Here is a 15,423-nt window from a genome sequence, read left to right on the forward strand (position 1 = left end):
CTGGAGATCCTGCTTTTCAGCTTCCTACCCAACTCCCTGAATTCTTGCTTCAGGACCACCTCCTTTTTTTCCTACCTATGTCATTGATTCCAATGTATACCAAGACTTCTGGCTGTTCAGACTCTCCCTTCAGAATACTCTGCACCTGATCCGAGACATCCCATACCCTGGCAGCTGGGAGGCAACACACCATGCGGGTATCTCTATCAGGCTGACAGAACTATGCAATCCCCTATGACTACTGCATTCCTCATCTTCCTCTTTCCCTGCTGCACCACGGAACTAGGCTCAGTGTCAGAGACCCGATCGCCATGGTCATCCTGTGTCAGGTCATCTCCCTCAACAACATCCAAAACGAGATAACGATTACTGAGAGGGATGGCCACAGGGGTGCTCTCTGCTATCTGAGCTCTTCCCGTTCCTTTCCCCGACAGTCACCCAGTGACAGGGTAAGTGATAGAATCTAGAACATGGAACAAAGGCCCACCTTGCCTGTGCTGACCATCATGCCAACTGACACTAATTCCAGCTGCCTGCACAATGACCCCTTCTAAAGCCTCAACATGTTCCAAACCCTTGCCATGAGCCCACCCATTCTAATCCCTCACCCTGTGCCCACTCATTACAACCTCTCACCATGTGTTCACACATTCCAAACCCCTTGCCATATGCTCACCCATTCCAACTCCTCCAATGCTCACTAACCCATCAGTTTTTGCACTGGAAAGACTTTGGGATGAATAGTGTCCCCACCCAACATCCCCACCAGCCAAAGAGGGAAAGTGGTGCAGAAGGACAATGCAACAGCTTTTCCCCACTTCACACCTCTGTTGTGACCGATAACACTAATGTATATAAATGTGAATAAAATTCTCACAAAAATATTCATGGTTACAATCTTTAATAAAATGTCAGTTCTCTTACATATAATTATAAATAGAACAAAGCACAACATAAACAATTCAGGGTGTGGTCTGGTATTGCATTTAGTTATCTCCAGCCATTCATTTGCTACTAGCATGAAACTCTTCAGGAGACCCCGTAGTGCCAGGATTCAGCCTTTCTTGACAGATGATTCAGCCAGTGAAGATTACCATTAAACTCAACTCTGTTCTCACTTAATGTCCAATACTTTAATGGAGCAACTAAATGATAACCAGTTACAGTATCACACACCACCTCAAAGCCCCCTCAACCTTCCCATGGACCTCTTACTGCTGGCTGTGGATCTATGTGTCTAATGCAAGATCTTCCTGGTCTGACTACCAGCAGCTTATGTTCTACAGAACATGAGAAATGATAGGTTTTAAATGAGTGCTTTCAAAATGTTAAGAATCAGGAATCTGGATTCTACAGAATAAATGGTCATTGTTTAACAGAATGTCCTACAATACCGCACAGGAATCTGTTTACATATTATGTATATTATTCATTGAATCATTCAGGTTTTAATATAAAACAATACAAGGCACATCTGAGGCAAGAATGCACAGCAGAATTTGAAATACATTGTGGATACTACACTTGCAAGACCAAAATGGTGTTGGAGTCAGTTGTTCTAGTCATTACACAATATTTTCAACTATAACCAGAAGAACTATAGTGACATCAGTAACTACCCTCTCTCTCTCTGCTGTCCATTCCAATGTGCAGGACCATTATCTGATATTTGATAAATAACATGAAAATTAAACATTGCATAGCAATACAATTCAATGCAATCAAGTGCCTATATTGCAAATATAGCTAGGCCTAGTGAAGTTTTGATTGCATCAAACATGCAGTGGTTCAGTGGAGTGTAGGATTTTCTCTTGATGACTGAATATTCTCTCTTTTATCACATCTTAGTGTCATGAGTTTCTGCATCTGATCGATGGCATACACCAAATATAAAATCAAGACGAATTTTCACCAGTTAGTAACAGTAAAAACAGAAAGTAAAGTTCCATTACAGACGGGCTTCGCTGGTGCATTCCATCATCTCGGGAGAAGCAGATCAATGTTTGGCACGTTGAAAGCTGCTTCAGTCTTTGCTTGGTTTGATCTACAATTATTAACTTTTTAAACAATCTCTCAGTTTTCTTTTCTGACTCCCGGTCTGCCCAGTGAACATTCAAGGCTGTGCTTTAGATACTGCTGTGCGTTATTATACACAAGTTAACTTTTTAAACAATCTCTGTTTTCTTTTCTGACTCCCAGTCTGCCCAGTGCTGTGCTCGGGATAATGCTATCGCACTGTATACAAGTAGGCAGCCAGCCAGCACATTCCTGTACATGTAGTATGATTAATCTCTCTCTTCCTACCACCTCTAACTGACTGTGCAAAACATTACTTAAAAAGGCAGCTGATGATTCCTACTTCTACGAATTTGGACAGACAAATCCCATTCTCAATCTTTTTATGGGATAGTATGGATTAAGATCAACTCTGCCATGGATGGTCCCAAGCCTGGTTGTGAAGGGAGGAGGGTTGGGCATGGGGCTAGCAAACCCATTCCAGAAAAACCCAGAGCTAAGGAATGCCAACAGAAGCTCCAAAGACCTCATCCCTGAGAGGAGAGAGAAAAGATAGGCTACCCCTGGAGACAACTGAAAGACTGGCCCAAGACAGAGACAGAGGACTCCCAATGAGCTGCTGTCAGCAGCCTGTGTCCAGTAGGGAAGATGGGCTTAGGTATGGATCAAGATTGAATGCCTTCTGAATGAACGCTTAATTTCTCTTTACAGCACTTCGTAACTGAGTGATCACAGCAAAAATGTACCAAAGAAAGTTTTATGCTCATTGTTGACATCCACATCTGTCACATTGTTGACTTGAACAGCCAATCTGTCCCCTTTCTCCAATTTGAATATGGCCCCCAAATAGATGGACACAAACCATGGACTATCCTGGCTGCATACCGTCTTGGTGGAGCTGAGCAGGTGGATGGGTTCAGGGTAACTCTGTACCTGCTTGGTGACAGTGTGGGTGACATACTCACAACGCGTGCTTTCCTTGCCTCGGAATGACACCTGAGAGTACACATAGTACACTCCCGTTTTCTGAATGGTTAGAGCCTGGTTCTGGTAACTTATCTCCCCCATCAGAAAAGCCAGTCCATACTTGTCTTCCCATTGCAGATTATGGAGATCACTGCTAGTTTCTTTGGCTAAATTAAAAAAAAAACACAAAAAAATTGGTCACTCTGAATTGGAATTGGTTTATTATTGTCATGTTTACCAAGATACAGTAAAAGCTTGTCTTGCAAACTGTTCATAGTGATCAAATCATTCCACAATGCATTGAGGTAGAACAACAACAGAATGCAGAGTAAAGTGTAGCAGTACAGGAAGACTGGTGCAAATGCATAACGAGGTAAATTATGAGGTCAAGAAGCCATCTTATTCTAGCAGGGGAACATTCAATAGTCTTACAACAGTGGGGTAGAAGCTATCTTTGAGCCTGGTGATTCATGCTTTCAGGCTTTTGTTTCTTCTGCTTCATAGGAGAGGGGTGAATACAGAAAGTGTGGGGTTAGTGGCATCTTTGTCTACAGTTTGCTGGCTCAGTAAATCACCTAGCACAAGCAGTGCCCATGGAGGGGAAGTTTACAATTACCCTCTTTTACATGCAAACAAATTGTTACAAAATATTAATTGGTCTAAATAATCACACATAACGGCTTTACTAGGCCCTGTCCAATGATGAACAACAAAACTAATTTCTTGAGGGCACCAATGAAAATTAGCATGACTATAAATACAACACAGAACAGTCCAGCCTCTGAGAAACCTCAGTTTAATGCCTTTACTTTCAGCCTCAGAAGAGCAGCCCAGGAGCCAGTAATACCTGTGCTGAACATGGAGTCCAATTCATTGAATCTCTTGTGCCTGCACATAATCCATATCCTCCGTACCCTGCTAATCTGAATCACACGACCCATATCCTCCGTTCCCTGCTAATCTGAATCACACGACCCATATCCTCCGTTCCCTGCTAAGTCACTGTGGTAAATTTAACTGCACAAATAGTATGAATTTTCTTATTAAATATTTGCAACTCTCATTAGTATTTGAGTAAAATTTTTTAATAACTGTCCAATTTTGTTTAATGTTTAACCTATAGCATTGAACCTATTTGAAATTAAATGTTTTATTCTGTTCACATGATGAGAACCCACAGGAAAATGCTCCAGCCAACACGACCACTTTTGTGGGAAGACGTATTTATTTAGAGGCACAGCATGGAACAGACCCTCCCAGCTCAACGAGCTGTGCTGCCCAGTAATCCACCTGTCTGACCCCAGCCTAATGACAGGCCAATTAACCTACTAGCTGGTACGTCTTTGGAATGTGGGAGGAAACAGGAGCACCCAGGGGAAATCCACGTGCTCACTAGGAGGATGTTCAAACTTCTTATAGGGAACACCAGAAATGAATTCTGAAGTCTAGTGCCCTGAGCTGTAATAGCGTCACGGTAATCTCTACGCTACTATGGCGCACTAGTGTCATAGCACTTCCCAGTTTGCAACTGAGGAATGTAAAGTGTTCCGTTCTTTGAAAGGTTATCAGTTTATTGGATCACTACTCTTGTTAGATAACAAATACTAAAAATAACAAGACCTTTGAGAGCCACAAGAGATTCTGCAAATGCTGGAAATTTTGAGCAACACACACAAAATGATGGGGGAACTCAGCAGGTCAGGCAGCATTGATGGTGGAGAATAAACAGTTACTATCTTGGGCATGTGTGTTCAGCCCATAGAACAACTCTAACCACCTCTTCCTTTAACCCTCCCACGCTGATATCCCTGCCTTCTGTCTCCTGCATTTTTCTGCACAGCCTGAAGTCTGCAACATTTGGCAGTTTGCAGATAGCCTGTCATTTTTTTTGTTTTTTAATTGAGTGTTTCAGTTTCTATTTGCTCTGTTAATCTTTCCTGTCTCTAACTAAATTAAACGTAACAAGCAAGAGCTCTGCCCTCTGTTCTATCTCACCTCCAGCACAGGCCCATGCCTATGCCATCCTCTCTCAGTTGTCGTAATTGACACTGGAACCCTTCCCAAGCGTCCCATCTGACTCACTGAATGCCTCTGGCACTTCCTGTCCTTGTTTCATTCCAGATTCATCAGTGCTCTGCTCCACTAAGAAATACTCTTATTTCCAGTAACGCAAACTGTGATATCATGTCCCAACCAGACTAGGCGGACACTTCTTCTAACAAATAGCAAATTAGCAGAGTGGCAGCTCTGTTAAAGACTACCTCATCTGACTTTGGTCAAAGGAATAAAGGCATAGACTATTTTCCAAACAGGGAGAAAATTCAGAAATCAGAGGTGCGAATGGACTTGGGACTCTGTGCAGGATTGTCCAAAGGTTAACTAGCAGGTTGAGTCAGAGGTAAGGAAGGCAAATGCAACATTAGCATTCCTTTTGAGAGGATTAGATTATAAGAACAAGGGTGTGATCCTGAGGCTTTATAAAGCATTGGTTAGACTGCACAGAGTATTGTGAGCAGTTTTGGGCCCCTTATTGAAGAGATGTGCTGGCATTGGAAAGGGTCTAGAGGAGGTTCATGAGAATAAAATGGTTAATATATGAAGAACGTTTGATGGCTCTGGGCCTGTACTTGCTGGAGTTTAGAAGAATGAGGAGAGATCTCATTGAAACCTACTGAATATTGAAAGGCACAAATAGAGTGGATGTGGAGAGGATGTTTCCTATGGTGGGTGAGTCTAGGACCAGAGGGCACAGATAGAGTGGATGTGGAGAGGATGTTTCCTTTGGTGGGTGAGTCTAGGGTCAGAGGGCACAGTCTCAGGATAGAGGGACGTCCATTCAGAACAGAGATGAGGAGGATTTTCTTTAGCTGGAGAGTGGTGAATCTGTGGAATTCACTGCCATGGACAGCTGTGGAGGGAAGTCATTAAAGTGGAAGTTGATAGGTCTTTGATTAGTCAAGGTATCAAAGGTTACAAGGAGAAGGCAGGATAATGGGGCTGAGAGGGATAATAAATCAGCCATCATGGAATGATGGAGCCAACTCGATGGACCGAGTGGCCTAATTCTACTCCTATGTCGTATAACAGAATCAGGCAGAACTTCAAGGACATGTCCACTTCCCAAATCCCGGATTCCCCTAAGCATCCAAGGATCTTCTATTCTTCTCCGCATTGGTAAGGTAATTCAAGACCTTTGTTTCCACCCTCCATCCTCTTCGCAGTCTTTATCCTTGACCTTCACCTGGACTCTCCTTGTCTCAGCACTGATGCATCTTTCACCACTTTAACAAACCACTTCATGCCAGGAGTGGATCAGATGAGTCTCCTGGGCCCCACTACAGGGCCAGAGGAATACTGAGAGCCAGGCTGTACAAAGGACAGCAAGATGTCCTCTGCATCTTCTGTAAAATCCCCTTCCTCTGTTGCACCGTAACCAGCTGGTGGCATAGTGGCATCGGCACCGGACTTCGGAGTGAAAGCTCTTGAGTTCGAATCCAGCTGGCTCCCTTGCACACTTTCCATCCGTGCTAGGTGGAGCGTCGAGCTAGCAACTCGGCCTCGTAAAAATAAGAAAGCCTGCTGAAAAAACACCGTCACGACAGCGTCCCGATGACTCCACTCGGAGTTAAGGACTTTCTTCTTCTTCTATTGCACCACATCCTGTGCAGAGAATACCAACAGGTAAGCTGCAAGGAATTGATTGTGGGCTGCAGGAAGAGAAAATTGGGGGGGAACATATATCAACTCTCATTAGGGGTCAGTGGTGGAAAAGGTGAGCAGTTTCAATTCCTGGGTGTCAACATCTCTGAAGATCTATCTTCGGTCTAACATCATGGATGCAATTTCAAAGAAAGCATGACAGTGGCTATATTTCATCAGGAGATTGAGATGATTAATATTTCAGTTGCACTGTGGAGAATATTCTGAATGCCTACATCACCACCTGGTATGGAGAAGCCACTGCGCAGGATAACAAGAGTTTTCAACGTGTTTGTCAACCCCGCCAGTTTGATCACAGGCACAAGCCTCCCCACCATCGAGAACATCTTCAAAAGGCATCGTCTCAGGAAGGCAGTATCCATCACAAAGGACTCTCACTATAAAGAATATGCCCTCTTTTCATTATGACTATCAGGGAGGAGGTACAGGAGCCTGAAGACATACTCAATGTTTTAGGAAAGGCTTCTTCCCCTTCGTCATCAGATTTCTGAATGGTCCATGAACCCAACCTCACTTTTGTTGCTCTTTTTACAGTACTTGTTTATTTCTTATTGTAATTTATAGCTTTTTTAATGTATTGTACTGTACTGGCACTGCACAACAAACAAATTTCACAATAGAGGCCAGTGACTTTCAACCCAATTCTGGTTCAGGATACCCTCAATGAACACAGTGGGACGTGGCCTCCCATTCTCCAACCCTCTGTAAACTGCAGGGTACCAGAGACTGTAAATACTGGGACAGGGATGACACGCGGAACACTGGAGGATGGTCTGGTGCAGGGGGCATCTGTGGAGGTACAGGAGCAGACAAATGGGAAGTTCTGTTGAAGGCCCTCGACCTGAAACGTTAACTCTCCATTTCCCTACTCTGCAGATGTCTGGCCCACTGAGCCCCTGCAGTAGTTTATGCATTGCTCGACCTTCCCCTCCCCACAGATGCAGTGGACTCTCACCTGTCTTTCTTCCTTTATATATCAGTAACTAAAACTAAAATACACTGTCAAAATCATATTGTTAAACTAGTATAAAATATATAATAAAAGAAAATAACAATTCTCCTCTTACCAGTTAAAAGGAGAAAGGAAAAAAAACATTGGGTTTTAAATAGAAAAAAAAACACACTACACTATATAAAAAAAACCAGAACAAACAAAACAAAAAAAAAGGGGACTGGGCAGTCCATTTTGAGGATACAACCAAAAAAAGAGAAAAACTTTCTGATCAAATCTAAAACCTCGAGAAAAAACTTGAAAGAGTAATAAATCAAATTAAATGAAAGTATTGGATAAAAGATCACCATATTTGTTCAAATTTAAAGGATGTATCAAATATCCGACTTCTTATTTTCTCTAAACTTAAACAGGACATGATGGAGGAGAGCCAATAAAAGACCGTAGGTGGATTAGATTCCTTCCACTTCAATAAAATGGTTCTCCTAGCCAGTAAGGTCCAAAAGGCTATCATACATTGAGCAGAAACAGGAATATTTCCTGCTGCCGATGGGATAGTCCCAAAAATTGCCGTAAGCAAGTGAGGTTGTAGATCCAAATCCAAAACGCTTGATAGTGTTTTAAAAACATCTCTCCAAAAGTTAGCTAGCTTTATACAAGACCAATACATATGAGTTAAAGTGGCCAACTCAGTGTTACATGTCACAAATAGGATTAATATTGGAGAAAATACGCACTAGTTTATCCTTTGACATATGGGCCTGGTGCACTACCTTGAACTGTATCAAGGAATGACAGGCACAAATAGATGAGTTGTTAACCAAATGAAAAATTTTACTCCATTGATTATCTGAAAATGACTCTTGAAGATCCAATTCCCAAGTGCGTTTAATTTTATTGTTAGATATCATTCGCAAACTCAATAACAGTTTATAGATTATAGCTATCAACCCTTTTTGAAATGGTTTAAACTGAAAGAGAACATCTATCATATTAGGTGGATAAGCAGAAGGGTAACCACATTAAAAAATTCCTAATTTGTAAATATCTAAAAAAGTGTACATTAGATAAATCATATTTATCCACTAACTGAGGAAAAGACGTTAAACAGTCCCCTAAAAACAAATCTGAAAAAGTTACTATTCCCTTGGTTTTCCAAATTAAAAAGGCCTTATCCAAAATTGATGGTTTAAAAAAGTAATTAAGATAAATATTACTAGAAAAAATAAAATTATTAAACTCAAAAAATCTACGAAACTGGAACCAAATTCTTAATGTATGTTTAATAACAGGATTAAATTCTTGTCTGCTAATCTTAGAAAACAGAAAGGGAAGAGGAACTCCCAGTAAAGAGGCCAAAGAGAAATCTTTCGCCGAGTTTACCTCTAGATCCAACCATGAATGACATTCACATATGTCTAAATAGTGAATCCAAAAAGTAATACATTGAATATTGATTGCCCAATAGTACATTCTAAAATTAGGCAAAGCCATACTACCATACTTTTTTAATTTCTGCAATAAGAGTTTACTCAATCTAGAATTTTTATTGTTCCAAATATAAAATGAAATTACAGAATCTATTCTGTCAAAGAACTTTAGGAAAAGAGGGAACTGCCTGAAATATATATAAAAATGTTGGTAAAACTATTTTAATAGCATTAGTTTGACCTATTAATGATAATGTCATAGGAGACCATTTAGAAAGCATTTGTTTGGTGTAGCCAATTAATGGAAAAAAATTATGTATATAGATCCTTAAAATTTTTAGTAATTTTAATACCAAGACAGGTAAAGTAATTTTTAGCAATACTAAAAGGCACTTGATGATTTGGATCTGAGTAGTTATTAATAGGAAATAACTCACTTTTATGTAAATTTAATTTTTTTTTTAAAGATTATGAGGACACGCAGTCCTCTTTTATTGTCATTTAGTAATGCATGCATTAAGAAATGATACAATATTCCTCCGGTGTGAGATCACAAAAAACAGGACAGACCAAGACTGAAAAAACTAACAAAACCACATAATTATAACACATAGTTACAACAGTGCAACAATACCATAACTTGATGAAGAACAGGCCATGGCACAGTAATTTGTAGCCAGAAAAAGTACTAAATTCAGAAAGTATAGATAACATAGAAGGAATAGATTTCCTAGGATCTGAAATATAAACTAACAGGTCATCTGCATATAATGAAACCCTGTGTACTTTGTCCCTTCTCTTAATACCCTGAACAGTGTTAGAATCTCTAAGAGCAATAGCAAGGGGTTCTAAGACTGAATTAAATAAGAGACTCACCTGTCAGGTGTGCTCGGGCTTTGGTGGTGTTAACATAAGGTTTACCTGCAGAGAGAAAGAGAAGGTCAGTTCAGCAACCATTTCCAGGAGACCCTCCGTTGGTCAGGGTTGGCCATGGATGTTGCATCCTAGCTCTGGTCAATATGCGAGTCAGGGCAGTATGATATGGAGAGCAAGCTGGTGGTCGTACCACAGGCTCCCCCTCTCCAAACAGTTTGGCATCAGCAGCATTGCAGGAGTTTCCAGTCAGTTTTGAACTCAACATGGGACTGCCTCAGGAATTCCTGCTCTGGATTTTTTCCTCAGGGTTTTCTCCCAAAACCTTCCCCATGAGTAGGGTATAGCTGCAAAGCAGTGGAGCTTTGAGATCAGTTTTTCTTAGGTCATCAAACCACAGGACATAGGAGCAGAATTAGGCCATTCAGCCCATCGAGTCTGGTCCGCTATTCAATCATGGCTGATCCCGAATCCCACTCAACACCATACAACTGTCTTCTCGCCATATCCTTTAATGCCCTGACTGATCAGGAAACAATCAACTTCTGTTTTAAATATACCCACGGACTTGGCCTCCATCGCAGTCTGTGGCAGAGCATTCCACAGATTCACTACTCTCTGGCTAAAAAAATTGCTGCTTACCTCTGTTCTAAAAGGTTGCGCCTTAATTTTGAGCCTGTGCCCTCTAGTTCTGGATACCCCCACCATGGGAAACAACTTCTCCACATCCACCTTATCTAGTCCTTTCAACATTCGGTAGTTTCAATGAGATCCCCACTCATTCTTCTAAATTCCAGTGAGTACAGGCCCAAAGTTGACAAACACTCCTCATATGTTAACCTGTTCATTCCTGGAATCATCGTCATAAACCTCCTCTGGACTCTCTCCAAAAATAACACATCCTTTCTGAGAAATGGGGTCCTAAACTGTTGACAATACTCTAAGTGCAGCCTGACTAGTGTCTGATAAAGGCTCAGAATTATCTCCTTGCTTTTTATATTCTATTCCCCTTGAAATAAATGTCAACATTGCATTTGCCTTCTTTACCACAGACTCAGCCTGCAAATTAAACTTCTGGGAGTCTTGCATGAAGTCCCTTAAGTCCCTCTGCACCTCTGATAATTTGAACTTTCTCACCATTTAAATAATAGTCTGCACTATTGTTCATTTTACCAAAATGCATTCTCATACATTTCCCAGCACTGTATTCCATTTGCCACTTTTTTGCCCATTCTTCCAATTTGTCAAAGTCCTGCTGCAATCACATTGCTTCCTCAACACACATCAAAGTTGCTGGTGAACGCAGCAGGCTAGGCAGCATCTCTAGGAAGAGGTACGAAGGGTCTCGGCCTGAAACGTCGACTGTACCTCTTCCTAGGGATGCTGCCTGGCCTGCTGCATTCACCAGCAACTTTGATGTGTGTTGCTTGAATTTCCAGCATCTGCAGAATTTCTGTTGTTTGCTTCCTCAACACTACCTGCCCCTCTACCTATCTTTGTATCATCTACAAACTTTGCCACAAAGCCATCAATTCCATTATCCAAATCATTGACAAACAATGTGACAAGTAATGGTCCCAATACTGACCCCTGAGGAACACCACTAGTCCCTGGCAGCCATCCAGAAAAGGCCCCTTTTATTCCCACTCGCTGCCTCCTGCCTGTCAGCCATTCCTGTATCCATGCCAGTATCTTTCCTGTAACGCCGTAGAATTTTATCTTGCTCAGCAGCCTCATGTGTGGCACCTTATCAAATGCTTTTTGAAAATCCAAGTAAATGACATCCACTGCCTCTCCTTTGTCCATCCTGCTTGTTACTTCCCAGAAGAACTCTAACAGATTTGTCAGGCAGGATTTCGCTTTACAGAAACCATGCTGACTTTAATTTTTTGTATCATTAGTCTCCAAGTAGCCCAAAACCTCGTCCTTATTAATAGACTCCAACACTTTCCCAACCACTGAGGTTAGGCTAACTGGCCTATGATTTTCTTTCTTTTCCTCTCTGGTTAAAGAGTGGAGTGACACTTGAAATCTTCCACTCCTTCGGGACCATGCCAGAATCAAGTGATTCCTGAAAGATCATGACCAATGCATCTATTATCTCTTCAGCAACCTCTCTCAGGACTCTGGGATGTAGTCCATCTGGTCCAGGTGACTTATCCACCTTAAGACCTTTGAGTTTGCCTTGCATTTTTCCTTTGTAATTGCACTGGCACTCACTCCTGCTCCCTGACACTCACAGACCTCTGACACACTGCTAGTGTCTTCCACAGTGAAGACAGGTGCAAAGTACCCATTAAGTTCATTTACCATTTCTCAGCATCATTTTCCAGTGGTCCAATATCAATTTTCACCTCCCTTTCATTCTTCATATAACTGAAAAAAAATTCTAGTATCATACTTTATATTATTAGTTTGCCTTCATTTAATCTTTCCCCTTTTAGCTTTTTTTTGTTGCCTTTTGTTGGATTTTAAAACTTCCCAATCATCCAATTTCTCATTCACTTTTGCTACCTTACATGCCCTTTCCTTGGCTTTTATGTAGCCTTCGCTTCCCTCGTCAACCCCAGTTCCCTACCCCTAACATTTGAAAACAACTTCTGTGTCACAATGGGGGGGGGGGGGTGTGCTGAGAGCAAGGGTGGACCCAAATGCAAGACACAGACACATCTTGTGAGGTTAACATATATTAAGTTTATTGCTCGTTACAAGGAGAGCAAAGCAGCAGGAATAGCGGACTCATGCCTTGGACTAGGCTGGGACTAAGGGTCTGGGCTAGGACGAAATCGCCTCCGGAGCCAGGAACTCACACAGCGATGGACAGAACTATAACTGGGCTCAAGTACGCTCCAAGCCGCAACGAGCTCTCGACTCACTCCAGCAGGTTAACTTTGACTGACCCGTACTGACAAGGGAAGGCGGCTTGCTGGCACTTGCTCCCGCCAGATAACATTGGCTCGCACTACCTTCGGTGACTTTGTTAACGCTCTCACGCCGTACGGCTGAAAGCCGGGGACTTGTAAACTGCCGGTTCAGCCGAGAGTAAATTGCCTCCAATCACCAAGCCCGAGGGACACGGGAAAACAGGGAACCAAAGGGTACAGGAAGTCAACGGTCCGGATCGTAACACAAACAAAGTAAATTTAAAGGGAACCCGATCCGGACCATGAATCTGGGGGACAGATCTATCCTGCGCCTTGTGAACTATTTCCAGAAACCTCAGCCATCTCTGCTCTGTTGTAATCCCTGCCAGTATCCTCCTCCAATCCAACTGGGCAAGCTCCTCTCTCATGCCTCTGTAATCCCCTTTATTCCATTGTGATACTGATACATGTGATTTGTGCTTCTCCCTCTCAAACTGCAGCAACAAATTCAATACTGGCGGGAATGCGTTTATTACGTTAAACTCCCTAATAAAATCTGGGTTATTACACAACACCCAATCTAAAATAGTCTTTCCCTGAGTAGGCTCAAGCACAAATTGCTCGAAGAAGCCATCTCGTAGGCATTCAACAAATTCCCTCACTTGTGATCCAACACCAACCTGATTTTCCCCATCCCCTTGCATATTGGTCCTGCATTATAATAGCGGCATTACCCTTATTACTCGCCTCTTCCAGCTCTCTTTGCAATCTCAACCCCACATGTTGGTTTCTATTTGGAGGTCTATATGAGTCCCAAAATGTTTTTTTAACCCTTGCAGTTTCTTAACTCCACTCATAAAGATTCAACATTCTCTGATCCCAGCTCACCTCTTTTCTAAAGATATAATTAATTCCATCTCTTACCATCTCGTGAATTCTTCTCCTAAATGCGCTGCCAGCCAGGGCTGATGAGCCGCATCTGACAGAAGCAATTCGTTTGCCCCTTCTCCTGGCAGTAGAAACGGTTCCACCGGGCTTAGTAGCCAAGCCGCACATGAAGTACAGAAGTTGGACTTGGTTGTCAGAAGCTATTTGAGAAGCACACTGTTTGGGAACACTAATCGGTATTCCCACTAACTACCCTCTCCCCCCGCCCCCACGATAACGTGAAGGAAGTAACAGCTCCCAATTCTCACCAAAATGCAGAAAGAGAGAGCATATCGCAATATACTCACCCGGTATGCCGGTCTCGACGCCGCTCTACAAGACAGGAGAAAGGAGATTACTAAACCACAAAGTGGAATGCGTCGCCGAAAGGGTGCGGAGGATGAGGGTGAAGTGCTGAGGCGGTGCTGACTGGCCTGGTCCGGTGCGGGTGTAGACGGATGGTGGTGCGAAGTCAGGGGACAGATTGAGGTGCGATTGCAAATGGCTAGAGGTAAGGGGCGGGATCCGTGTTGGGGCACTAAGGTGCTGCTGCGGTGCTGAGTGAGCGTGGAAGGACTGAGGTGCGGTGCGGATCCGGTGTGGAAGGACGGATTTGCGGGTCGGGTGTGGAGGGACGGAAGGCGGAGTTGCGGATTACCTGTAGCAGATGCTGGAGTAACAGGCAGATGCCAAGGGCACCGAGTAGCGCGAACGCCCCAAGAGCCACCCCACACTTCCACACCCGCTCCAGTCTGCAGCCGTTGCCGATACTCTGCTCCTTGGGCAGGAGAACCCGCACACATGCCGCGTCCACGCTCCTCCTATCCATCGCCTCCTGCCACCGCTCAGGCGTCGCTGCATTTAAGCAGCTCCCGCCCCCGCCCGAAACTACGGACACTCCGCGGCTGCGTCCGCCCCCTGGCCCGAGTCTGGGAATCCCCCGAAGTCAGGACACGCACCCTTCCCCCTTCGGGCGGAGCTTCACTCCCTCCCCGGACCCCTGCTCCAGCCCAAGGTAGCGTCCGATCCTCGCAACGAGTCCGCACCGCACCCACCGGCTCGTCCTCGCACTCACAGTCGGCATAAATCTTTGAGTTATCGGGAGCGACTAGGCGGGATGAGACTTTACTCTTTGGAGTGTCAATGGCGTATAAAACCATGAGGAGCAAGGACAGGGCGAATATGTCTTTGCCCAAGGAAGAGCGAAAATAGACCTGCGAACTCCTATAAAAACTATAACAGTTTAATTGTAAAAAAAAGTTCGAAATTAAAGGTTAATTTATTATCACCGCTCTGGGATTCATTGTCTTGTAGGCATTCACAGTAATCCAAGAAACACAATGACAAACTGCACGCAAGACGAACAAACAACGTACAAAAGACAACAAACTGCAAATACAAACATAAAATAATAATAACACATTTATTATTATTAAATTTAAAGCAGTAGCTATCGGGAGTATGAGATGAAGAATCTTTATAAGTGGGTTCATAGTTTGTGGGAACAGTTCAGTGATGGGGTGAATGAAGGTACTATAAAGTGAGAGGTGAAAGATTTAAAAGGTTGAAAAAGTTGCCCCTGAGATCGTTATTAAACCTTAAACTTGTGCCATTTAGTTTTTTGCAATTTTCCTCTGTATGTACCCGTCCATGCAGTTAATGTACCGGCCTCAAT

At 43.0% G+C, this 15,423-nt stretch overlaps 1 protein-coding gene across 1 annotated transcript; it reads right to left on the reverse strand.

Moving 5' to 3' along the window:
• Positions 1-884: 884 nt before the first annotated feature.
• LOC140186139 (tumor necrosis factor ligand superfamily member 15-like) lies at positions 885-14,677 on the reverse strand. Its single transcript, XM_072240046.1, has 4 exons — positions 14,407-14,677; positions 14,057-14,081; positions 9,961-10,005; positions 885-3,149 (listed from the first exon to the last, which is right to left on the reverse strand). The coding sequence occupies exons 1-4, from the start codon at positions 14,575-14,577 to the stop codon at positions 2,746-2,748; spliced, it is 645 nt and encodes a 214-aa protein (XP_072096147.1). The 5' UTR covers positions 14,578-14,677; the 3' UTR covers positions 885-2,745.
• Between the last annotated feature and the right edge of the window lie 746 nt (positions 14,678-15,423).

The sequence above is a fragment of the Mobula birostris genome, chromosome 22 (genome assembly GCF_030028105.1).
Source record: "Mobula birostris isolate sMobBir1 chromosome 22, sMobBir1.hap1, whole genome shotgun sequence".
Taxonomy (NCBI): Eukaryota; Metazoa; Chordata; class Chondrichthyes; order Myliobatiformes; family Myliobatidae; genus Mobula; species Mobula birostris.

Excerpts from the sequence above, each read along its gene's own strand:
- LOC140186139 (XM_072240046.1), bottom strand. The coding sequence starts at position 14,577 with ATGGATAGGAGGAGCGTGGACGCGGCATGTGTGCGGGTTCTCCTGCCC. Across the intron at positions 10,006-14,056 it reads CGTCGAGACCGGCATACCGG|GTAAACCTTATGTTAACACC; the intron begins GTGAGTATATTG and ends TTCTCTCTGCAG. Across the intron at positions 3,150-9,960 it reads AGCCCGAGCACACCTGACAG|CCAAAGAAACTAGCAGTGAT; the intron begins GTGAGTCTCTTA and ends TTTTTAATTTAG.